Source organism: Xyrauchen texanus, chromosome 29 (genome assembly GCF_025860055.1).
Source record: "Xyrauchen texanus isolate HMW12.3.18 chromosome 29, RBS_HiC_50CHRs, whole genome shotgun sequence".
In the NCBI taxonomy this organism is placed as follows: domain Eukaryota; kingdom Metazoa; phylum Chordata; class Actinopteri; order Cypriniformes; family Catostomidae; genus Xyrauchen; species Xyrauchen texanus.
This window is the reverse complement of record NC_068304.1, coordinates 5,024,949-5,051,280: the sequence shown is the minus strand read 5'-3', so window position 1 is coordinate 5,051,280 and position 26,332 is coordinate 5,024,949. Positions and strand designations below refer to the sequence as shown.

At 39.6% G+C, this 26,332-nt stretch overlaps 1 protein-coding gene across 2 annotated transcripts in view; it reads right to left on the bottom strand.

Annotated features, from left to right (window-relative positions):
• Positions 1-10,239: 10,239 nt before the first annotated feature.
• LOC127622883 (UPF0606 protein KIAA1549L-like) overlaps positions 10,240-26,332 on the bottom strand; it is a 113,914-nt gene continuing 97,821 nt past the window's right edge. For both annotated transcript variants that reach the window (XM_052097012.1, XM_052097013.1), the window contains 5 exons: positions 25,736-26,110; positions 24,971-25,068; positions 24,642-24,778; positions 16,151-16,302; positions 10,240-15,550 (listed from right to left, as the gene is read on the bottom strand). In XM_052097012.1, the coding sequence (XP_051952972.1) occupies positions 15,266-15,550; positions 16,151-16,302; positions 24,642-24,778; positions 24,971-25,068; positions 25,736-26,110 (1,047 nt within the window). In that variant the 3' untranslated portion in view covers positions 10,240-15,265. The remainder of the gene's footprint in view (positions 15,551-16,150; positions 16,303-24,641; positions 24,779-24,970; positions 25,069-25,735; positions 26,111-26,332) is intronic.

The following is a 26,332-nucleotide window of genomic DNA, read 5'->3' as shown; positions in this document are numbered from 1 at the left end:
CATTTTACATCCAAAATGTATTCACCATCATGTGCTTAGACATCAATATTTCACCGTGTTCCTAATGGGAAGGATGGTGGTGTCTGTGTATCTGCAGCATATGTTGAAATCTACTAAGCCAGTTGTTATGACACATGGTGAGCACATTCATATTACCCAGAGACTGATCATAACACCCTACATTGTCAGAACCCCCCATCTCATTCTTTAAAGGATAACTACATGTAAGGCACTGTTCTAAGAGTAGCGTAGTTTAAGGGGATAGTTAGCCAAAAGTTAGTGACAGTGAGTTAACATGACATTGCTATTTTTATGATGTAGTGTGAAAATGTATGCCCGAACATTCAGTTAAGTAACACTTCCTCTGTGTACTCCAGGACTGTTCCTTTGTTAATAGACATGCTGGCTGCAAATGTAAGTGCACAAGTGATGCAATTCCCTCATCACAGAGTATGCCTTGCTCCTAAGCAGTCTCTTTACACATAAAAGGTCCACTAAAACATGTTTAAGAAAGCATTTGAGGTGAGAAATAGAAAATGTACTAATATAAGCTTGATTCATATTGATGAACAGCCTACTTGGACAGTTAAATCTTAATTTGTGAACTGTCCCCCTTGACTTTTTTTAATAAACAACATGCACATATGTTTTTTTTTTTCTGAGAAGCTGGTGATAGTGTGAGATCTTGTAGTACAGTGGGGTATGTATAGTAGGACCTTTTATATCAATTGAATGGTTGCAATACAGAGGTTCTGTGGTTTGTGCTACTGTCATCCGGCTGTGAAATTTGATCAGATTATACTTTTTGACAGGATCCATCTGCCTCTGTGGAGAAAAGGAGAGAAGTGGTCCTGAATGCCTGAGTACATGGGGGAGAGACAGGAAGACCTCATCAGTGTCCACCACATATGTATTGGGCTTAAAGCTACTTAAAGCGTCTATATGTCTGTCCTACTGAGCACAGTTTTGTCCAAAAGATGTCTTTTCAACGTCTTTGTCACAAAAGTCGTATGTTGAAGAGACATCCACTGAGGAGCCAGAATGAAAGTTATGATGTCTTTTTTTGACGCGTTCTGTAAGTCCAATATAGACGTTCATGGAACCTCCATACAATGTTAAAAACTAGTTCAGATGTGGACATATTTAACGTAATTTAATGTCTCATTTAGACAATTTATACTGTTTCTGGACCAAATAGCCACTTTCAGGATGCCTTAAATTAAAACTCATGTTTATTTCAACGTAATTTCCATTTGTAATTGCAAAGCAACTGTCAGACAGCGTGTCTTTGTCCATATTAGCATCTGTAATTCACACATCTTTGGATCGTGAGAGATATCAGATTCGAACCAGGGACCTTCAGCTGCCTGCCTTAAGCTGAAGACGTAAAATACAGATACTTTGACTATTTCTGTCAGATGTCTACAGAAGTTCTTATTGAGAATTAATAGAGGTTTAGATGTTGATATTTATGTTTCATTTGAAGTCATTGTGGTGGTCAGTGTTTGCTTTAGTTGGGCTCTTGATCATTGTACGTCTTGTATTATCTTTTCTTTGGCTGGTGTAACTGTTTTTAAAACACATTTGTTATGGCAAAGAATGCCAAGATAAAGTGAGATAAGGTGTTTTCAGGTCCTTGTTGATGAAATCAGTACAAAACAAGCATCTAATGTTGTGTTTTTAATTTTACTGTTAATAGTTGGCATTTATAGCCACCAGCCTTGTGAAACCGTAGTATCGACACCAATAACATTAATATGATCACGTATTCTGAAGGTGTATAAAAAGCATGTGCACACGATGTTTTGAGGGAGTGTATCATGTAGTCACACACAGACATCAAGATTTTGATCTGTGCCAATGGTGACAATAAAAATAAAAAAGCTTTGTAATCACAGTTTTGTACTATGAAGCTACCCATCATGCATTGCATCATTAAGCTTTTATTTCGTTTTTTTGATCGTCACCATTGTTATGATTCATATGAAAAATCTTAATGTCTGTGTGTGACTTCATGATTCACTCGCTCAACATCGTGTGCACATGTTTTTTATTCACCATCAGGATATGTGATCATTTTTATGCTATTGATGCCAATGCTACAGTTTCACAAGGCTGGTGGCTTTAAATGCCAACTATTAACAGTAAATTTTAAAACGCAACATTAGATGTTTGTTTTGTGATGATTTTGTCATCAACAAGGACCTGAAAACCTGATCTCACTTGATCTTGGTATTCTTTGCCATAACAACAGTTTTTCAACCACACAATTACAGCAGTCAAAGAAAAGTTAATACAAGACGTACAAGGACTAAGAGACTAAATAAAGCTAACACTAACTACCACAATGGTGACTTCAAATTAAACGTAAATATCAACATCTAAACCTTTATTAATTCTTCGGTAGACATCTGACAGAAATAGTCAAAGTATTTATATATTATGTCTTCTACTTAAGGCAGGCAGCTGAAGGTCCCTGGTTGGAATCTGATTTCTCTCACGATCCAAATGTGTGAATTACAGATGCTATGCTGTCTGAAGGTGTGAGTGAAGTTTCTTTTCATGATTTTTGGACAAACGCACTCTGTCTGTGAGTTGCTTTGCAATTACAAATGGAAATTACATTGAAATAAATGTGAGTTTTAATTTAATACATCCTGAGAGTGTTTATTTGGACCAGAAACGGCATAAATTGTCTAAATGAGACCTTTAATTATGTTGAAAATATGTCCACATATTCCATAGGTTCCATGAACGTTCATTACAGAACACGTCAAAAAAAGATATCATAAAAACGTTCATTCTGGCTCCTCAGTGGAAGTCTTTGTAACGTACGACTTTGTGACAAAGACGTTAAAAAGACGTCTTTTGGACATAATTTTGCTTAGTGGGTGTATTACTATTGTGATGATATGGGGTAATTACGTTTGCTCTTGAAAGATATTTAAACTTTGTAGCTTAATAAACAGTAATGTGATGACCAGTCAGGGACAGGCAAGGACAATTGCATTGTTTCATTGTATTGCATCCTTTGAACCAGAATATGACAACACTCATGCTACAGTAGATTATGATAGTTTAGTACCCACACTCTATGGCATTGTCATGGTAGACTTCACTCTGGTCACATGCTCTAGTCACAGTATCTGTCTAGTATCCACCACCTTTAGCAACCAAAGTAAAATTTTGACTTTGTCTTATGTCTTCTACCGGTCTGCTATATTCCTCTCATTACCTGTTTGTCTGACCAAACTCTTGATTCTTTTTTGTCTCCACCAATAGAATCGTGCTGAAACAGAGGTGCATGCTGAGCTTGGCAGTTTCCCACTGAAAATGTACATGTGCCATCATCCCGACACGATTGGTATTATGATAGAAGGACAGCCCGTGGTCAGAGGTGTTCCAAACCTGTCTAAAGCATGCTGCCTCCTGTTTGGACTTATCTATGCTCTCAACCTCAAGTATCCCTCAAAACTGGTGTATACTTTTGAGATATATCAGAGGCTTTTTGTGGGATTGGACCCCATGCGTCCTAAGCCATCATCCAAGTATGCTAATCTCCTCACTAAGTTGTCTTAGATGATTTCTGAATGGCATGTGGCATTGTTTGCCATCATTTGAAAAAATTTAATCACTTTGGTAGGTGAGTTTACCAAATACAAACTTCAACTTTTGACCTTAAAGGAACACTTCACGTTTTTTGGAAATAGGCTCATTTTACAACTCCCCTAGAGTTAAACAGTTGAGTTTTACCGTTTTCGAATCCATTCAGCCGATCTCCGGGTCTGGGGGTACCACTTTTAGCATAGCTTAGCATAGATCATTGAATCGGATTAGACTATTAGCATCTCTATTAAAAAAATGACCAAAGAGTTTCGATATTTTTCCTATGTAGCAGGCGCAATGATATTACACAGCTGTGGACTATTTCAGGCGTCCTGCTCCATACATGGTACGGCAGCAAAGTTCCTTGATTATTACGCAGGAATGAGAGTATAGTTCCTAGCCATATCGACTTAGAAAATCGCAACTTTTCATTTTCCATCGGTCTTAGTACACAATGTAACTACAGAAGAGTCAAGTTTTAAATAGGAAAAATATTGAAACTCTTTGGTCATTTTTTTTTTAATAGAGATGCTAATGGTCTAATCCGATTCAATGATCTATGCTAAGCTATGCTAAAAGTGTTACCGCCAGACCCGGAGATCGGCTGAATGGATTCTAAAACGGTAAAACTGTTTAACTCTGGGGGAGTTGTAAAATGAGCCTATTTCCAAAAAAAGTGGAGTGTTCCTTTTAAGACTTGCTCAGGTTATTTCCTGTGGTGTTCATTGTTCAGTGCCTTAATTAATGTGGACTTTGGACTGTGTTCTGTGCCGATCATTACCTCATGAGGTATATTTTCAACAGTGTTGTGTGCAATTTTGTTCAAAATATTGAAATACTGTAATAATTTTTGACACTGCAGTTCCAGTGTGATACAATGTGATGTTATGGCTCACATTTACCTTTATCCAAACATTGCAGATTGGGCAGTTTGGATATTTCACTGTACTGTTCAGAACAGGTTGAAAATACACTTAAAAAGTGTTTGTTTTATATTATACTGTACATGTGCGGCCAAATTTTTTTGCTGTTTTGTAGTCACTGTTAAAAGTGACACTGGTTAACATTGAATAAATGTTATTGTCTTCAATCTATCTTCTCATCTTTTTCTTCTTCAATTGAATTTGTAATTGTTATTGACAAATTCTGTTTATGTAAAGTTAATCACTGTAGTGCTTAGAATATAGACATTTAGATTTATTTTCTGAGGTTATATCCAAGACTCAATTAAAATGTTTATTCACATATGATTAGGTTAATTTTACTAGAAAATAAAGTTCATAAAACCTCATTAAAATGAGTGCAGGTTACTTGTAGCAAACCATAAATACATTACCTGTACCAAGAAAAGTAGGTTTATCTAACTGAGTAATACTAGTATTATGTTAACTCAGCTTGATTTTATTGCATTCATATTAAGTAATGTTAAAGTGTTCAAAATACCTAAAAAAAGGCTGCAAGTTGAATCAACCTAAAACATCCAATGCAGCCACTTGCCTCACTTTTTCTAAGTTAGATCTAGGTATTACTTTTTACAGTGTGTTTGCAACCCAATAGTCTGGTGGAACCACAGAAATATACCACAAACTAGTCAATAGATGTCGCTGCAGTGGCGTGGGGTGTAAAGCGGTGTGTGAATCTGTATTGTTGTCTAGTGACCGCAGCTTTTGTCACACTCCTTTCCCATCCGATTTCCTGTTTCCACTCTTAATATTTCCTTTAGTGATTTTGTCACGGTGTCTGTCGGGGAGTGCAGAGAAGGGTTTGATTCAGACGAGTGGTCTGTCGATTGTACTCGTTCCCGCGGCTCATCATCCCATGTGTGCAAATCACATCACTGTATTACTAATATTGTAGTATGTTTTTTTTGGCAGGGACAATAGTTTTAATGCAATGGCGTTAGTAGAGTAATATGTTGTTAATATAGAAACCATGGTCAATTTTGTGGTTACTGTAAATTTACAAAAAATACCATGGTGAAACCATGGTTACTGTATTAAAACCAAGGTTATTTTAATACATAATTATTTAGTATAAGGTTAAGGTTAGGTTTAGGGGTAGGGATTAATGTAGTGTGACTGTGGGACTCTACATAAACACACTGCAGTGATGCCCATACTGTATGAGAGTATTTAAATATGGGTGCAAATAGTATCTGACACTATTTGCACCAGGGTACAATTAGTATGTACAATTATTTGTACCAGGGTTGGGATGCAAATTGCATCTGCCTTTTTTCTTAATTTTTTCCAGTTTAGGTACACCTGTAGTCCATTGTAGTTTCCAGACATATTACTTGCATTGTTGTAGGACTGACCTCTACAGTTCAACAGATCTAATCTCAGACTATCCACCATGGAAATAATGGAATCTGCCAAGATTTTACCAGTGTGATGGCTCAAATGCCAGAAAAACGCTCCACAATATTTCCATCTTTGACAAATGCGAATATAAATATTAGTTGATCCAAATGTGTGGTGGATTTGGGTTGGAGTCTACAATTACAGAAAAATACTTCACATCCCACATCTCATCTGCAATCGCTTGCCTGGATTTCTCACCTATTACATCAATTCATTCTTCACGTATAGTGGATGATAGATTTGACACAGTTCATTTTCTGACTATTGTGTGTGTGTGTGTGTGTGTGTGTGTGTGTTCAGATAGGAAGGAGTCAATGAATTCTAAAAGGCCAAGGAATCCATTTTCTCAAAACCTCTCGCCAATATTGCCTCCCTCCATCCAGTTGTTATAATAAGTTGTAGTCTTTATTCACGGTGCCCTTTAATCGTTAAGGTAAATAAAGCATGCACGATCTGTGATCTGCACTCCTCTCATGACCCCCTATTCATTCTGTGTGTTTCCAATCACTAAAACCCTAAACAAAATTATTGGGCTTTTGAAAAAAAAAAACAACGTGCACACGAAACAGTACACAGCCTGTTGAGGGTGAGTACAGCAGCCATTGTCGAGATACAGTCTGCCCATTTGGCAATCTTGAGCAATTTATTAGTAAAACTTTTACAGACAAGTGCTCTGTCCCTTTTTTGAGGCCGGTTATATTTATATTATTGGTTTTGAAAGAGAGTTGCTCCTCTTTCTACTATAATTGATTTGAGTTTGTCACAAGATGTATTTTAAACCCATAAAGCAGGGTCAGTTACTCCATAGCACCAGGAATACCCTAGTCCTCTTGCGATGAATGCTGTCGCACGTTTTCCACTTGTGGTTCTAAAGGGCAGGTGGGTTTGCCTCTCTTAATTGCAGTGGCTTTGCCTGCAGTGCTTGGGTCTCTTATGGTTGTCCCTCATCGCCATCAGACACCAACAGAGAATTTGGCTTGTCAGAAGGCCAAATTCAATGATGTCATGGTCATTGCAGCTTCTGTTGGCCTCTTCATGACTAGTTATGTTGATGATACCCAACATTATATTTCTTCTAAACCCAATGAAAATTCACAATTCTCCAAATTAGCAGAATATCAATGAAATCAAAGATTGCATGGCCTATTGACGCTGACTACCACCCCTGGAGTCGTGAGTTCAAATCCAGGGCATGCTGAGTGACTCGAGCCAGGTCTCCTAAGCAACCAAATTGGCCCGGTTGCTAGGAAGGGTAGAGTCACATGGGCTAACCTCTTTGGGGCCGCTAAAATGTGTGGTTCTCGCTCTTGGTGGGACTCGTGGTAAGTTGAATGTGGATGCCAGTGTATCGTCGTTACATTGGATACCTATTAAATTTCATATTCATTTGAAAATTCTGTTAACTACATACAAAGCTTTGAATGGTCTAGATCCACACTATTTAAGTGACCTTCTGACACGCTATATTCCATCATGTTCATTATGATCACAAAATTCTGGCTTGTTAATAGTTCCTAGAATATCAAAATCCACAAAGGAGGTAGATCCTTTTCATATTTGGCTCCTAAACTATGGAGAATTCTCCCTAACACTGTTCGAGATGCAGACACACTCCCTCAGTTTAAGTCTAGACTAAAGACTCATCTATTTAAAAGACTCATCTATCTAAAGACTCCTACCCCCAACCCTGTGGCGGACCAATGACTGGCTGACGACCAGAATGTGTTTTACTGCAGATTTGAAAGGCCCGATTTCACACCCCACATGCACTCGGACCTTCATTTCACACAACCATTAACACCTCCTGCAACCCCCCTCCTCCCCCCTCCTGCTACACTACCTGCACTCAAGATCTGTGAGGACGATGTGTGCCGTGTTTTTCGGAAGCAAAGAACAAGGAAGGCTCCAGGACCAGATGGCATCTCACCAGCTTGCCTTCGTTCCTGTGCTAACCAACTGGCCCCCATCTTCACTCAGATCTTCAATAGATCACTGGAGCAGTGTGAAGTCCCATGCTGCTTCAAACGCTCAGTTATTATCCCCGTCCCTAAGAAACCTAAAATCACAGGACTTAATGAATGTGGTCTGATGATCTGTGGTCATAAAGTCACTTGAGAGACTGGTGTTGGCCCACCTGAAGGACATCACTGGACCCTTTCTGGACCCCCTTCAATTTGCTTATCGAGCAAACAGGTCTGTGGATGATGCAGTCAACATGGGTTTGCATCATATCCTGCAACATCTGGACAGACCGGGGACATACGTAAGGATCCTTTTTGTGGACTTCAGCTCGGCTTTCAACACAATCATACCAGATATACTCCGGACTAAGTTAAACCAACTCCCTGTTCCCACCTCTACCTGTCAGTGGATTACCAGCTTTCTGACGGACAGGCAGCAGCTTGTGAGGCAGGGAAAATTCAGTTTTTTCCCTCAGGCCATCCATCTAATGAACAATTAAATTGTCCCATTGAGCAATAATTATGTGCATTACACAGTTTAATTTTAATTTATATTATTCAACATATCCACTTCTACCATTACTTAGATTGCTCTGTACATAATATACTGTTTTTTGTTCTTTATATACAGATTGTATTAGATTTGCACTACGTGTGTGTATGTGGGTATGTATGAAGGTGAGTGTATGTACGTATATGTATAATTATTTATTTTGTGTTCTTTTTTGTTTTTAATTACCTATGTCTTGCTGCTGTTTTTGGTATTGTTTGTATTGTTGTAGACTGGAAGCTCCTGTCACCTAGACAAATTCCTTGTATGTGTAAGCATACTTGGCAATAAAGCTGATTCTGATTCTGATTTAGCCAGGCATACACCTAATTAATCCATCAACTCACAATTAGGCTGCTTTAGTTAGAAACATATATCATGATCTTAAATCTGCACAAAATTGAATGACATCCACGCTAATATTATTCTATTTGTTTCCATGTCTCAACATCAGGATTCATATCCCGAGTTACCAGAGCCAGCCAGATCCAGCTCTGCTCCTGCTTGGTGTCAGACTCCAATGCTATGTGTCTCTAAGTGATGATGACTAAAAACAGCTGGTGCTAGCCAGACATCACTTCAGCCTATTACGATGGACTTCAGAGGATGAACTGATGCCAACTCCAACTGTAAGACAGAACTGCGATGCACCTCATTGATCTCTGCCTGCATAACCTTTGACTATAGATGGTCTAGACTATACATAAACGTTTGTTGTAAAAAGTGCTATACAAATAAAAATGACTTGACTCATCAGTTTACTATTACTTATTGATTAGTTAACCTTGTTTCCATATTATGTATTAACTAAAGTGTTAATGTAGAACCACTCTACTCATTTGTCCTGTATTAAATCCTATCACCTATTAATAATGGACCATTAATTTAAAGTGTAACTAATTATTTGAAGGCATTATTTAAAAGATTATTTAGGCATCAAACTTTTTTTTATTTTATAATATAGTGTTGTTCACTGTTAAGTGAAAGCAAAATGAACAGAAATATAAGTTACAACTACACAAAATATTTCCATAATAACCAATTAAAATCTGCATTATTTTCCAGGGACACAAAATATTTGACAAAACGTCAAAATATTGTAATAAATATTTAACACTGTGACAACTTGCCCCCCATGAGCGCTACTGGGGCATGTTCAACGTGATTAACGAGTGTTAATAAAATCGTGGAAGTTTAATTGACTTGGGGAAAAATATTCGATGAAAAATATTTACTTGAGAGTTGCTACGCAACAGTTGATTAAACCATTTTAAATTCAAACAAAAACCGTCACATTACCCACACTGAGTTCAGCAGAGAAAAAGGATGGCCAGTCGGCCAGAATTCTTCCCATCTCTACACGACCTGCACAGCTGCATCGCAGACACGTGGAACACGCTGTTTTCACAGCACAGCAGCGCTCCAGACACGCACTTTGAGCCGCACCCGTGGCCCGCTGACACCAGCGCACTGGCCGCGTCCGAATATGAGCCGCTCGACGAGTTTGCGCCTCCCGCGGGGCCGGCCGACACCTGGAGTGAACATGATGCTTTCTGCGAGCTCGCCATCAGACTCAAAGAAATGGAGCTGCTCCACCTGCTACTGGGAGAACATTTCGACAGCACAAGATGTAATTAACTACAATTTATTATAATAAGTAGAATCGATCTATCGATCCATTCATAGATAGATATATAGATAGATAGATAGACAGACCACACTTATTAAAAAAAAAAACATTATCAAACAAAGTGGTATTTATTTTATTACGTATATGTAAAGAAATAGCACAGGCACACTTCACAAGCAAAATCATAAAATAATAATAATAAATATAATAAAATGTTAGGTTTTCAATGATAAAACACAAAATCAGATTTGTTTTTACTAGTCCTACTCAAATCCATTCAGGTTGTGGTCTCAACAGAAAAATAAATAAATAAAAAATGACACCATTTGGTTAAAAGTTATTGCTAAAATAACTAATAATAAAAAACAGTTAAGTTAGTTCTGAGAAATGATATAGCAGAATTTGTTTACAGATACCACTTATTATTATTGATATACAGTATTGTTCCCTAATGCATTATCTTTTAATATTTTATCACCTTTACCATTTACACTATTCTTCTTCTTTTTTTCCCTTCAGATAATTTCCTGAAGTCTGTGTTTTGTGAAACAAGGAAACAGATGCTGGGAACAAAATAAAGATGGACAGCAAGTTTTAAGAAATCTTCTAGAAATATTATTTTTTCCCCTTCATTCTATGCTCATTTTTCAAATGAAATTAAAGCGATAGTTCACCCAAAAATGAACTCTCATTTACTCACTCTCCTGCCGCTCAAACTTGTATGACTTCCTTTTCATTCTGCGGAAAACAAAGATATTTTGAAGAATGTATGAGGTGTTTTTGTCCACACAATTCAAGTCAACGACATCCAAAACCTCCAAGCTCCAAAACAACATAAAGACAAAAATAATCCATACAACTGCAGTGGTTTAATCCAATGGGTTAAGAATGTTTTAAAGCTATATGACAGGGTAAGAAACAGACATATACAGTATCCTTGGTGCAGAAGAGTCATACGAGTTTGAGATGCATACGGGTGTGTAATTGAGGAGAGCATGATCATTTTTGGGTGAACTATCACTTTAATTATAATCATAAATGGCTCAAACCCATTTCACAATGTTGAATACTGCATGCACAAGTTGAATACTTATAGTTTTGTTTGGGCAGAACAATCAGTTGTTAATGAAAATACTGGATTATTCTTGAGATATTACAATTACCATCATCAAACTAGTGGCCTAGGTTTTAGATCATGTGGGAAGAAGTGAAGAATAAAGTGCATTTTAAACAGTACACGTCAGAGAGTTACAGTCAAATCATTTATCTTGATCCATGCATAACCAACTCACAAACTACCAACAAGTTGTTTTGAAGGAAATAGATGAAATATGTGAGAATTTAAAGGTGCACTCAGTAAAATGTATGTTTATGTTGAACTGACTCCTAGCGGTGCAGCATCACTCAAAAATAACATTAGTTACCAATGTCATTGGAAAAGTACAATTTAGCAGTTTTCCATTATTATTTTATCCTGTAAGTGAAAATGTACAATTACAGTGGATTATTGAGATAAAGCAAGTAATATTCAGCTGGTCACGTGATCTCAACATGGCGATGCTCAATGTGCACTCATCACCATACACAGAAAAAAAAATCAGCTTTTTTTAAGACTGATATGACAAGAGTTCTCATCTCATGCGAGTGTAAATCATAAACAAAAATATTTTCAAAAATGCACAAAAAAAAGTACTGAGTGCACCTTTATGACCTCAAGCACGGTTCATGTTACAATATTAAAGAAAGCCCTTATGTCCAACAAATAATGAGTTGCATGTTACAAAATTTGTCTTAAAAGAGCGAAAAGTAAAATTATTATAAAGCTGTTTCACATTTAACTCCACCATTTAGCACCAGAACATTGTTACAAGGTATACTGTTACACCTCAAGTTATTAGAGCAATAATTCACTCCTTCTGTTGGTTACATAAATTAATGAAACTCTTAGATGAATGAAGGTCCTTTATGAATGATCAATGTCTACACCTAATGTGAGCGGTGCGTCGCGAAGCATCAAAACTAAATCACAAGTAATGAAACTAATACAAATCAGCGCCAAATGGAGTGCATTGCGCCATATCTTCTCGTTGGTACATTTTGTTAGCCCCTACTTGTGATGCCATAATTATGTCTGAGGTCGGATCTACATACTGCCGTAATACTCTTGCTATTTCTGTCGGATCTGTGTAGCTATGGTAAAAATAGAAAGAGTAGTATTGTAGTACGCCAATCCGAAATCAGCCCGTTTCTCCATTGGCAGCCATTAAAGATTGTGTGTATTACTATAGTAATATTGTAGTAACCATGTTTTTTGGCTGAAACCATAGATTTAATGCAAATAACCATGGTGTTACTACAGTAAAATGGTGATCATATAACTATGGTAATTTTGTGGTTACTGTAAAATTACAACAAAATACCTTGGTGAAACTATGGCTACTGTAGTAACACCAAGGTTATATTTTTCTAAGGGAAAGTTAGAGTTAGGTTTAGTGGTAGGGGTTAATGTTGTGTTAGTATTTAAATACGGGTGCAAATATTATCTGACACTATTTGCACTGGGGTATAACGCTGACTCAAAAAAACTAATTTCTATGTGGCAAACAAGGCAGCATGTGCAGCATCAGTGTCACACACTTCCATGGCTGCAAGAACCAGAAGAGCAACTGCAATGAATGGAAATGCTAATGGATAGAGAACTCCAGGTATATTAGAACACCTCGGTAGACAAACTCAAGTCAACACAACATTTCTGGTCACGTCTGGTGTAGACGTCATTTCACACACAAAGAAAATGACTGATATTGCTTGTTTTGATATTGTTGCAATTTATGACTGTGAATAATTACCATACCAGCTTTGCTAGTGGATGTTATGACCATTTTATTTCAAGCAATTTTGGAGGATTATGAATAGTGCATTTTAAAAAGAAATATTCTGAAATCATAAATACATTTAAATTTACATAAATGTTCACAAAAATAATACACATTCATATCCATAAATCCATTAAATAGTACTGACCATAATGAACATGATGTAAACATGGTAACTGTATATTCTTATTATTGTGGTGGTGATGGTGGTGTTTCCCTCTCCATAAGGCCTAAAATGTGCTGGAACTCATGTCCAACAACACTGGAGCATCGCTACTATGAATGTTCTCTCTTTAAAGTGTGCTGTGAAGACACCCCGTGTCTCAATCCACTCCTGAGCTCCCTTTGTTGTGAATCAGTATATCGTGAACACAAACTCAGTCCACTGAACATCGAGACATTTATGACTCAATCACCTGCATCACGATAACAAGGTCGAGCTCATTCAAGTGCAGCTGTTATTAATCAGCAAGATCACTTTATAAATGACAATGTTGTGAGTGTGTTTTTTAAGGTAGATATTAAAACATACAGTGACATTTTGAAAAATAAATGAAGAAATTAATTACAAAGGAGTGTTTTCTGCCCGTTTCTCCCCAATTTGGAATGCTCAATTCCCAACGCGCACTAGGTCCTTGTGGTGGCATAGTGACTCACCTCGATCCTGTCTGAGACAATCAATCCGTGCATCTTACCCGGTGGCTTATTGAGTGCCTTACCGTGGAGGCTCATGCTATCCTCTGCAGCATCCGCGCACAACTCACAACTCACCACATGCTCAACCGTGAGTGAACCATATTATAGTGACCATGAGGAAGTTATCCCAATGTGACTTTACCAACCTTAGCAACCGGCCAATTGGTTGCTTAGGAAGCCTGACTGGAGTCAATCAGCACGCTCTGGATTCGAACTCACGACTCCAATAGTAAGACAATTGTCTTTTAAAGAGGAAAAGGCATTGGCATCATATATTTGCACTTGCGCTTGTCCTGTAACGACTTGAAAGACTTCAGAAGAAATGACGACGGTTACGGTAAGGGAACATAGCACAAGATAACAAAGATGTTCCCTGGTTTTAACTGTGCATTCTGGGAGTTTTCAGGGAGCAAATATTTCAGAGCACTGGAACAATTTTGTGATTGGGACAGCCCTAGAAATGGCCGACTCCCTGACCAGTGTCCTCCTGACTGCTGAACTAGGGAGCGGATTGTGTCACACCCATCATTTATGCCATTTGGAACATAGTGTTAGTGTTTTTAACTAAATGACCACTATTATTTTACCATTTACATTTAGACTGTGTTGACTTTTATGACTTTTCGCCACCTGCTGGTGTAATGACACAATGCAGAATGAGACGCTGTATCTTCTCACTCTTCTTACATGACAGTAATTCCACAAACAGTATAGACCGCAGAGCATTCAGTTGTGGGAATACATATCTAAAAGCATGAGTCTCTTGCAAAGACATTATTGTCTTTGTATTGTGAGAGCAGGCAAACGCAAAAGTTTTGTGAGCAAACGCAAAAGCATTGATCATTATTTCCCTCCCTACTAATTTTTTTCCACCACCGTTTCCCATAGGGGCTTAGTACTATTGAATGGATTAATGGATATAAATGAGTATTTATGTAAATGTGAACGTATTTACCTTTGTTTTATGAAATAAAATTTACCTTTGTTTATGAACTTAAGTTTTTCTTAACATAGCTCTCCCTGGTGGTACTGATTTAATGAGCACGGGGACTCGGGAGCCGGATACTTTTTCAAGCCAATTTGAGTTATTTCTGACATTTCTACAAAGGAAACACACAGTTAAAATGGATAAACCGTGTAGACTTTCCTCTTGTCCAATTGAAAACTTGAATTAAATATTAATGTTATACTACAATGATACATACAAAAAGAAGCACACAAAACCTTAATAAACAGCAGACAAAATGAAATTGAATAAATTAAAGTATCCAGTTAAATATAATCAGGAGTCTAATCTATACAGAAGTCATAACTGCATTAATGAGTCTCGTCTCAGTGCAGCTGGTTCAATAAACCACCGCAAACCCTTATGAAATAACACAAAAATACATCTAAGCTGGTTAGCTGGTCTTAGCTGGTCTCCCATACTGGTAAGGCTGGTTTTAGAGGGTTTTTGAGTGCTTTTTAGCTGTCAGGATGGGAGACCAGCTAATCCACCTGAGCACAAGCTTGAACAGGCTGGATACCATCTTAAACCAGCTAATACCAGCAAGCCAGCTAATGTTTGTTTCAGCAGGGAAGCTCTACACCTGGAACTCAAACATGTCTGCTTGCTTCTTGGCCAGTTTGGCCACCTCATCGCGGATGGCTTGGACCAGGGCTGAGGTGGAAAGACTGCTGAGAGGGGTGTCAGAGCTGATCGGATCCCCACGCTCAGTTAGACTCTGCTGGGACGCTGCTGTGGATGAGGTGGGCCGGTGGTCTGGACCGCCCTGAGCAGACGTGGCCTGGCTGTGGTGCCACAGTAGCGGGCTGCCCTGAGGATAGTGGGGATGAGGAAAGGCCTCTGCGTAGCCTGGTAAGGGCATCTGAAAGAAATACCAGGTAAACTTCAATGTAAGCTATGCAAAAGAGTCATCTGAAGTGTGTTTTTCTAGTTAAAGGATCGTAGGTGCCAACTTTGTCATTATTGACCCATTATTTTGACAGCACTTACATAGCTATACATTTTGAAAATGGTTTCTAAATGACACTGGTTCTGCAAAAAGGCACTGCGTGAAGGCATTGACATTGAAATAGGCACACCAAGTGATGTTAGCTGCTCTAGAACTTCAGTTGGACTTGGTCACTGAATTAGAGACGGCCCCCTTTTGTCATTTATGGGCTGCCCTGTGAATGCACAAAATGATTGACAGGCAAAAAGCATCACAAAATCTTCTGATTGGAAAAGAAGAACATTTTAGTTTGCTGTTTACAGAGCTTATAGCACTGTCACAGAGACAAGTGTGATATATACACCTGTGTTCTGATATCTGTCAGGTAAAGATTTCTCTGTGTCATTCCATGTAAATTACTTAAAATGCCTTAATGGTTCATGCATTGGGATCTTAGGATGCAACGCAGATTGTGAAGCAGAATTGGGCACCTGAGAGTGTCCAGGATTGTGTAATGTGTAAATGAGTTCTTACAGATTCGGCCCACTGAGGAGGCACATCCTCGGGCTCAGGCGGGTAGGACATCCAAGATGGGCTGTGATAGGATGAAGGCGGTGTGGAGAGGAAGCAGCCCGTGTATCCAGGGCGAGTGGCTGGGATGGCATACACTGCTGTCATGGGATTTCCTGTGTGCCAAAAAAAAGTTTAGGGTATATTTGAAATATTTACACATAATATTATTAGGGAAGCTTATGCAGGGTCCCCACTCTTTTCAAGGCACAAATTTCCTGGACATTTCCAGCACATTTTATGTGCCACATGGTTGTAATAACGACACACAAGATGTCACAAGGGTTATTTTTTCAAGTTTAATTAAATTGTATCATTGAAATTGTGTCTAAACATTTTTTTAAGAATTTGTTAAAACTTCAAATCAAATGAACCTATAATTATGTTAATTCATTACATTTTTCAACTTACCATTGCATTGTTTTTATTAAATGAAGCACTTTTTTTACAAAATCCTCAAGGCACAATCGGAAACAACACTGGAGATATTATCTAATACACACATACACACACCCAGAGCACACATGATGCTCGTGATGAGGTGTTTTCAGTGTGCGAGCATCCGCTTCACATACTAATTTTGAAGCATGCAGCACATTATTATATGTTTATTTAATGAAATCCCAGATTTTGCGTATTAATAGCAGTGATGCCTAGGAATAGACTGGGTGACAACCAACAATAGTTTGGTGACTACTGGAGAGACAGTTGGCAGAACGGAAAGACGGCAAAAAGGACAAGATGGGTTAACAGTCCAGAAACCCAGCAAGCGACAGACAGGCCCAATGAAAATTATCCCCAGCAGATCCAGGAGATCTCCAATAGGATGGCCCAAAGGTTACAAACCCACAAAAATGACTTATCGACTATGAGTATAAGATGCAACTGCAGAAAATTATGTAAGAACCAACATGGCTTTAAAATCCATCAGGACAGATTGAAATGCTCTGAGCTGGAGAATGAGGTGCTGTTCACAGGTCTTGTACCCAGTGAGATGCAGGAGGGGCCCAGCAAGGACTCACCCCACAGAGCCCAGTCCTTCCACATATCTGAGCCTTGCAGAGTAGTTAAAAAATAAAGGGTTAAGTGGCCCACAGCCAGCAACTGGAGTGAATGGCTACAGTTTGACAGAGATGTGGTTAACATCATTCAAGCTGCAGCCAAAGGTGACTCAGACAGTTGACTCAAAACCATGATGTCATTGTGACACAATGTCACAATGTCTGTTATGCTTCTGAAAGGTTTGGCTTTTTTGAAAAAGGTAATACCAATCCCACCACCTACTCCAACTGCGGCAGGAGCTCCGAACCCTCAAAAAGCAGTCTAATACCTCCACTGAAGAGGAGAATTTAGCATTAGCCAAACTTCGAGACATCCTGAGGAAAAGGCTTATGACCCTCCACAGAGCAGAGTGGCACAGGAGAAGGGGAGGGGGCCAGGAAGCGTGCTGTGTTCACTGACAATCCCTTTGATTTTCCTAAACAGCTGCTTGACAGCATAGTAGGCGTCTCAAGCTCTCAACTGAGGATGTCAATCACTTCCTCCATGACACTGTGAGCGATCCAATGAGGGAAAAGGAGCTTCAACCGAACAAACCTGTCATCAGCTACCAACAACAGTGTTCAATCTGAGGGAGCCAAGCCTGAAGGAGTTTGAGGTGGTAATTAGGGCAGCCTCTGCCTCTGCCTCTGCTCCAGGCCCCAGTGGTGTAGCCTGCATAATTTACAAGGATTTCCCAGAGCTCCTCCGGCACTTGTGGAAGGTCTTATGGGTGATATGATGTAGGGGGAGAGTGACTGACCCTTGGAGGTGGAGTTTAGATCCCCAAAAAACTCAAGGGACATTAACCAATTTCAGTCAATCTCACAGGGAAAGTGTTTTTCAGCATTGTTTCCCTAAGGTTGACTGAGTTTCTCCTAAAAACGTACTATATCGACCACTCAGGGCAGAAGGGGGTGGGGGGGGGGTGGGATTCCAGGAGTTCCAGGCTGCTAGGGATGCACCAATACCACCTTTTCTCTTCCGATCCGATACTTGAAAATTTAATATCAGCTGATACCGATCCAATACTAGTGTACACTTTTTTTATTTTCCCCCTTTTCTCCCTATTTTGGGATAGCCCAATTCCCAATGTGCTTTAAGTGCTTGGTGTAGTGACTTGCCTCAACCCGGGTGGCGGAGGACAAATCCCAGCTGCCTCCGCGAGACCATCAATCCATGCATCTTATCACGTGGCTTGTTGAGCGCCTTGCATTTCTGCTCTCTCTGCTGTTAGTCGGCTCCTTCTTTCATGTAAAATGTTGGAGGCAGTGCTAAACAGTCTTTCACTTTCAACACTGGTACAGGGGGCACAGAGGAATTTTGATGCAGCAGCAGCAATGGCAGGAAAACATGGATTGTTCACTACTGTACAGTACTGGTATGCATTGTTTGTATTTGAACAAGGGCACTTGTGCTGGTGGCTCCCACTCCAGATCCTTCGTGCTCCTTGAGAAGTTCATCAAACAGACTCATGAAGCTGTGTGTGTGTGTGCTTGACTCTCCTGCCTCCACTCTGGAAACTTTCTTTGTTGGCTCTTCGGTTTCTGTCAAAGCTGTAGTTGCCCTCCCCTTCAGTATGTCCTCCATCTTTTCAACCTCTTGAATGAGAATGCTTTTTGCGTGCCTGGCAGTGTTTGCACTTGTAAAGTATCTGAGAAACAAATTTACTTAGACTTTAAAATAGACTTACAACTTAGCTTAATGAATGCAAATATTAAACATAATCCAAGTGAATACTGCCATCTGATAAATGCAAGACACCGCAACATTTTATGTATGTCTTATGAATTACTTTATTCTAATAAAAGTCTTCTAATATGCACTGTGAAGAGTTTCAACATTTATGGCTGCTTAACAGGGTTCACAGAGACCTCAAGATGCATGCACAAATGTGGCTCATTACCATATACTTCAATTTATTGTGCTATAATAATAATAAAAATGTATTAATTCTTTTTTCCCCCAGAGGGTGGGGAGCAATCTCACCTGTAGCACCAAGTCAACCAGAACCACCACTGAAAAACATGGTTGGCCGTTATACGATAACACACAAGTTTAGTGCTGTAATGATTTAAGTGGGATTATCTAGCCTATTATATAACAAAGATGACAATAGTTCAAAACATTTGAATACATTTACATTTTAGCACGCACAGAAACTGAAACAAGATCTTCCATCATGTAAAATGAAGTGCTTTAAATAAACGGGTTTAATGTAGGGCTGCCCTCTAATAGTCGACTAACTGTTAGTCGACTAGAAGAGTCTTGGTCGGTTGGTCACAAAATGAATTAAATCAATTCACTAGTCAAACAGTCAGTTGTGGACAGACATGATTTTACACAGCTGGTCCATGCCCCACGCAACAGGACAGGTAGTCACCATAGTCATGTTGTTAAATCTATATATATAAAACAAAGATGTTTGACGGTACACAGTGTATTTCCCACCTATGGTAATTTGTACCATGGGTCGAGTAAAGTGGCAACAGAGTAAAGCGGTTCATCTTCGACGCGACCAAATCGTGTGTTGACAGCTTCCAGCAGCGTACTTTTCATTGTTTTGATACCTGCATCAGTGTCTCTCTCCTGAGCTAGGAGAAGTTTCATAGCACAAATTGCAGGAAGAACAGCAGCTGTGTTTGAATTGGATGAGCTTATGGTGCTTGTGAGCTCTTCAAAGGGTGCCAGCACAATCATTGTTTATCCAGTGAGGCCCACTGGTTTGCCGTCAGCATTGAAGGCGGATCGTGGTCAGCAGCAAAGGCGCATAAAAGTAGCTTCTGTTCGAGGTTGCTCTGAATCATATAATAGGTACTGTTCCACCTGGTTTTGACATCTTGCTGTAGACGTTTCAGTGGCATTTGGAATTCTGTTTGGATATCCTCTAAATGCGAGTATGCCAGTGGAGAGTGTTTAAAGTGTCCCACAATCTTTCTTACACTTGCAATAGCATCATTCACGCTCTGTTGGGCCAGCAGCCCTTCCTGAACAACAAGCTGCAGTGAGTGTGCGACACAGCCCAAACTTTGGACACCCAAGTCGTCTATCGCTTTCTTCATGTTACTGCCATTGTCCCTCACAATGACATGCACCTTTGATAGTGGGATTGTCCACCCATCCAACATTTCTTTGATGCAAGTTGCAATCGAATTACTGGAATGTGATCCTCACAATTCTTTAACATCTAGCACGCCGTTCTCCAAAATGTAACTAGTGTTTAACCAATGTGCCGTTAAACTCAAACGAGACATGGGACACACGTCAGAGCTCCAGATATCCGTAGTGAAGCTGAAGTACTGCACATCGTTTAATATTTCTGCAATGTGTGAAGAAACATTGAAATATATTTCAGGCAAAGCGGTCTCAGAAATGTATTTTCGAGATGGCAAACTAACGTGGCTCCAAATGTTCCATCAGACGACGAAAGCCCGGATTTTATACAACAGACAGGGGCTGATCATCCAGAACAATTAATTCCATTACTTTTTCTGTTATATTTACAGACTTCACACCCTGTTTAGGAAGTTTTTCTTGCCATTGAAACGCATCTGTCAATGTCATCTGCTTCAACGCATCCTTGCTCTGTTTAGCCTGCACAAACTCCTCATGCTCTTTAGCGTGATGCTTCTGAATATGCTTGATTAAATTGGTCGTATTGAAATTGGAAACACTACTTCCACCTCTCAAAACTTTTACGTTGCAAATATTGCAAGTCGCTGTGGTACGTGTGGCTGTTTCAAGTGTAAAATACTTCCAAATCTGCAACACGTTTCACAGGACGCTGAGGTAAATCGCATTAAACAGACACCGGTAGCCTAATGAATTCGCCTGTCACAGCTGATTATTACCTGACATCGTTTTTAAAAATTTATTTGATTAAAATTTTTAAGCATGGGCAATTTTTAAATCAAATCATTTTCTATTAAGTTAATACAGTGCAATTTAATGGCCATGACTGACACATGGTATCGGATTTGGATCCTTCACGCATCACCGATTCCCAATCCAATTAAAAACGCCTGGATCGGCACTGATACCAATCCAGATATCAGATCGGTGCATCCCTAGTAGTCACGCAGCTCATTAGGGAAGCCCATGAAACAGAGGCAAACTATTTGTCCTATGGCTGGACATGGCAAATGCCTGTGGGTCCATACTGCATAGGCTAGCTGAGTTAACACTACACTGCCACCATATTCCCAGCAAGATCAAGGACCTGATCCTGGATTATTAAAAACAATTCAGGTTGAGGGTTACTTCGGGATCAGAAACATCAGACTGGTACATGCTTGAGAAAGGAATAATAATAGGCTGCATCATCTCTGTTGTTCTTTTTGCCCTTGCCATGAATATGGTGGCTAAGTCAGCTGAGGTGGAGTGCAGAGGCCCCCTATCCAAGTCTGCCGTGTGACAGCCCCTGATAAGAGCATTTATGGACGACCTCATCACCACAACAACATCTGTCCCATCTGAGTAGGTGGATCCTACAAAGCCTTGAGAGGCTCATCATCTGGACAAGAATGAGCTTTAACCCATCATGTCATGGTGCTGAACAGGGTGGTTGATAAATTCTGCTTCCAACTCTCTGGACCTACCATCATGTTCATCACAGAGAAACCAATCAAGAACCTAGGGAAGCTATTTGATGCTGCTCTTATAAACTCTGCTGTAATTTAAAAGTACAACAAAAATTAAGGTTGACAAGTCAGGCTTGCCTGGCTAGTTCAAAGCCTGGATCTACCAACATTCCATCCTGCCTTGAGTCCTGTGGCTGCTGCTGGTGCTGCTTCCCTGGAAAGGAAGATCAGTGGCTTTCTCTGCAGATGGTTGGGTCTTCCTCTCAACCTTAGCAGTGCACTACTGTACAGGACCAGTAACATTCTTAATTTATGGTGGCAAGAACAAGAGAAGCCCTACAGTTCAGGGACTCTAGGGACCCGAAGGCACCAGCAGTATTGAGGTGAGAACAGGAAGAAAATGGAGAGCTGAGAATGCAGTGGAGTCTCAACTAAGGCAAAAGGCACTGGTGGGCAATGTGCCAACTGGCAGAGCATGCATGGGATATTTCCCAACGACCCAGGTTGGCAACGTTCAGGGCAAAGGCAGACCCTATTTAATCCAGCAGGAAATTTGAGCAGGTGTGGACGAGGAACGAGATAGTAGGACAGTGGGTCTCAAGCAGCAGGGATCATGCACAAGGTGGGAGGGCATACCACAGTTCAGGGTTACCTGGTCAAACATCAAGCAGACAGACTTTTATTGTGTTCATTTTCTTGTCCAAACAATGTATGACATGTTGTCAAGCCCAGTAAACCTTCACATTTGGGACAAGAGTGAGACACCCTCCTGCCATCTGTGATCAGGGACAGGATAGTTGGAACATCTCTTCTGTAGCTGTCCAAAGGCCCTGGGGGAAGGCTTTTATCATTGGCACCTTGAGAATGTGCTCAAAGCCATTGCAAAGAGCATAGCCTCTGCCATCAGCACCAGCAAACACCATCATGCCCCCATCATGCCCCCCAAAAAGTACATCCACTTTGTGAAAGCTGGAGAGAAACCCCATCCACAAGTTTAAGCAAGGTTGGGCCTCCTCTATACAGCTTCTGACTGGTTGCTGAATGTTGACCTGGGCAAACAATTGAAGTTCCCACACACATCACAACAACATCACTCCAGCCAGACATAATCATCAGCTCTGAGGCAACAAAACAACTGATTATGTACAGTAGTGCACTCACAGTGCCCTGGGAAGAGTGAACTGAAGAAACTGCAGTGCAAAATTCTAGGTTATCCATGATTTCCATGTGGGAACCCTGTTCTGAAATTAATACTGGGCTATAAATCAATATATAACCACTAATAATTGATTTTTTTAAATTAATTTATTAATTTTTTATTTATTTTAACACATCAATTTCCAGGAAAACTAAATTATTTTCCTATGTGAAATTATAAGGTTTTGCAATTTGTATGGATGGCATTCATAACGTTAACTTATGCAATAGTGCTCTTTGCTCATCTTATTCGCACATAAAATATAACATTCTGTTTTTCAAACTGTATCAAAATGCACTGTCAGTGTGTGTATGTAACTTTTTTTGTGTGTGTGTGTATAAATATAAATATATATATATATATGTGACTTTTTTTATCTTAACATTATAACCTCAATACTTAAGCCACACCTGCAAACATCAGATTTTGAAAAATAGGCGTGATTCGTATGTGCAAGGAACGACTGTGAGGGACTCGATGTGGAGGCGAATGTAGAATCCAAATGCAGGAAGTTTAATAAACTCAGCAAACAAATCCATAACACAAGGCAGAGACATAGTCGATGACGCAGGCAAAGTAATCAGTGACAAGTAATCAGTCCAACAAGGCAAACAAATAAAACAAATTCCAACAATGGTCATAACAAGAAGGCAATGAAACAGGCAAGAGAAAAACGCTCGGTAAGGCAGTGAAATGACTTCGCAAAGTATATATGGTAAGGCATGGCTATTTATACAGGTGATAACAGGAAGTAAACATAGAAGAAACAGTTCATGGCTAGTATTCGGGAGAGGGCTCCCTCTGGTGGTCAGCTGAATGTATACCAGACTCATAAGTTACAACGGCAGCCGGATGAGTTTCTGGTGCCCTTCTAGGCTAATATGCATATCGGGAGCAGCAGAACAGGTCAGCAATAATACATTGAAGATGAATAATATCAAGTAATGTTTTTAGATATTTAGTATTTAGTCCCATATACCACCATATACTTTTAGAAATAAATACTTTTTAAGTAAATAATTCTAAAAAGTGGATATCCATTCTTATATGTTGTGAAATTTTCTGACCAATAACTTCGTTATCTTATATATGTATACATCTGTGATGGTTTATATGTACTTTGACGTTTTTATTATTATCTACTTTATTTAAATTCGTTTTTTTCTAGTCTTTAATATTGATAGTATTCATACATTGTTGGATCTGTGTGATTTTGTACATCTTATTGAACATTTATATTGAACCTTTAGTTTTTCAATAAAAAAATAAAAATATCCACAGTTTCAGTACAATGTGTGGACTTAGATGACCCCTTACCCACCATATGAAAAAGTTCCAACTTATATCAATGTTAAATTAATGATCCGGAACGATTTCTTGTGACGCCATCTGACCAGCTTATGGGACAAATCGCGTTCTGTATTGATTCGATATGGATATGAATAAATATGAATACATTTCATATTTAAACACAGGACAATCCCATATATTACGGGACGGGTGGCAACCTAACATGGAGGTCTAAAACATTATCATGAGCAAAGTGTGGATGTGGAAAGTCGTGAGTTGATCGGGAGAAATTGTAAATCGGGAGTCCAGTGGAAAGAGGGGTGGAAAAAAGGGAGACACCCACACTTACCTGAGGGGTTGGAAATGGGCTCTGTAGTGACCGGCAGGAATGGTGCTCTGATGTTTGGCATATAGGGGGCACTGTCATGCTGACTCTGCACTGATGACTCAGGGTAGTGACCTTTTGGACCAAGATCAGATGATGACCTGAAGAAACATGAAAACAACTTCACACATGCACTGAAATTACTTCACCACCAGATGGCAGTATTGCCTGACTAGCGGACTTCACCACAAATATTTACTATTCAAAATGAATTTGGTTTTGGAATAGGATGTGGAAGTTCATTGTGAGGGAAGTTCCGCTTTGTTAAGGCATTATAAAGTGTGTGTTCTGACCGTCTCAGTGATGTCTCAGGTGGAGGGCCCGTTCTCGGTGGGATCGGTGGTGGTGGTGATCCGAGAGCCATATCTGGCAGCTGAGTGAACCTGAAAGCCTTCAGGAGAAATTACCGCATTAGAATTCACACAGTTAAAAAACTCACATCAACCCATTTAATCCAACTTATTACATTTGTGACCAAGCTCATGTAAATCATCCTCACAGGACAAGTACACATGTATGCGGCCTCAATTGTGACCAGTGGGCAAACACAGAGCCTCAGTTTTGAGTGGGTGACTGATCGATTCCCATTATATAATGTATTGTTACAATTAATGAAATCCAGCAAATGTACTTTTCACCACAATTCTTGTTAGTAAATAATATAAAATTATGCGCTACCGTGATTTTACCATGGGTGAAAAGTGTTCTTAGACACAACACTTTTACAAAATCCCAACATTAGTGTTATAATAAAAATTGGGTTTATAATATAATTTATTGGGTTATAAAAGGAATCGTTACCGAAAACCCAAAAATGAAAATTCTGTCATTCAATTCAAAGCTCAAACAAGGACCCAGAATTCATTTTTGGGGGAACTATTCATTAATTTTTAATCTGATTTCACAATTCTTGAGTACAATTCATTATCTAAACAGTAAGCTTCTTGCATGTGCCAAACAATGTAGCATCCTCGCACTTTAACATAAGTGCGGTCATAAGTGTGCATTTTTGGTCATTATAAAATGGTTTCAATGTCAGTTGAGAATGGGAACCATACCTGTTTGGCCAGACTGTACTGGTAAGGGTCCGGTCTATAGGCTGGCACCCACTGCACACCCCTCTGCCCTCGAATCGAGGTGCCTGGTGCGCTGGTCACCACCTCTGAGTATGGGATGACCGTCCCCAGGCAGTACGGTCCTAGTGGAGGATGCTGATGAAGGCGGTGGTGTCTGGTGGAGCTGGAGTGTCCAGCAGAAGCCAGACTGAAGGCTTCCTCCAGTAGAAGATGCATCTGCTGCCGGACTTCATCTATGGAGGGCTGAGAGCTCAACGTCGACGCCTCAGATTGACCTTTGATTCGACGGGCACAACCGTAATAATGACGGCCCGCCTGTCGGTCCACGTCAGTCTCTTCGATAATCTCTGGCTCGGTCTGCAACAGACAAACAAACACAAACCAACATTAACAAACAAACAGATGTAAAATGATCTATCGAGAACCCCTTTCCTTCTGTTTGGGTCAAATTTTAATTGATGCCGTTGCAATTGGAAAGACAAAAACTGGTGCATCAGTCGGAAGTTGCTCAACAAGAAATGGAGAAGTATAAATTAGATATCGAAGCGCAATGTTTTCAATTGATTCTGGAGGGGAACA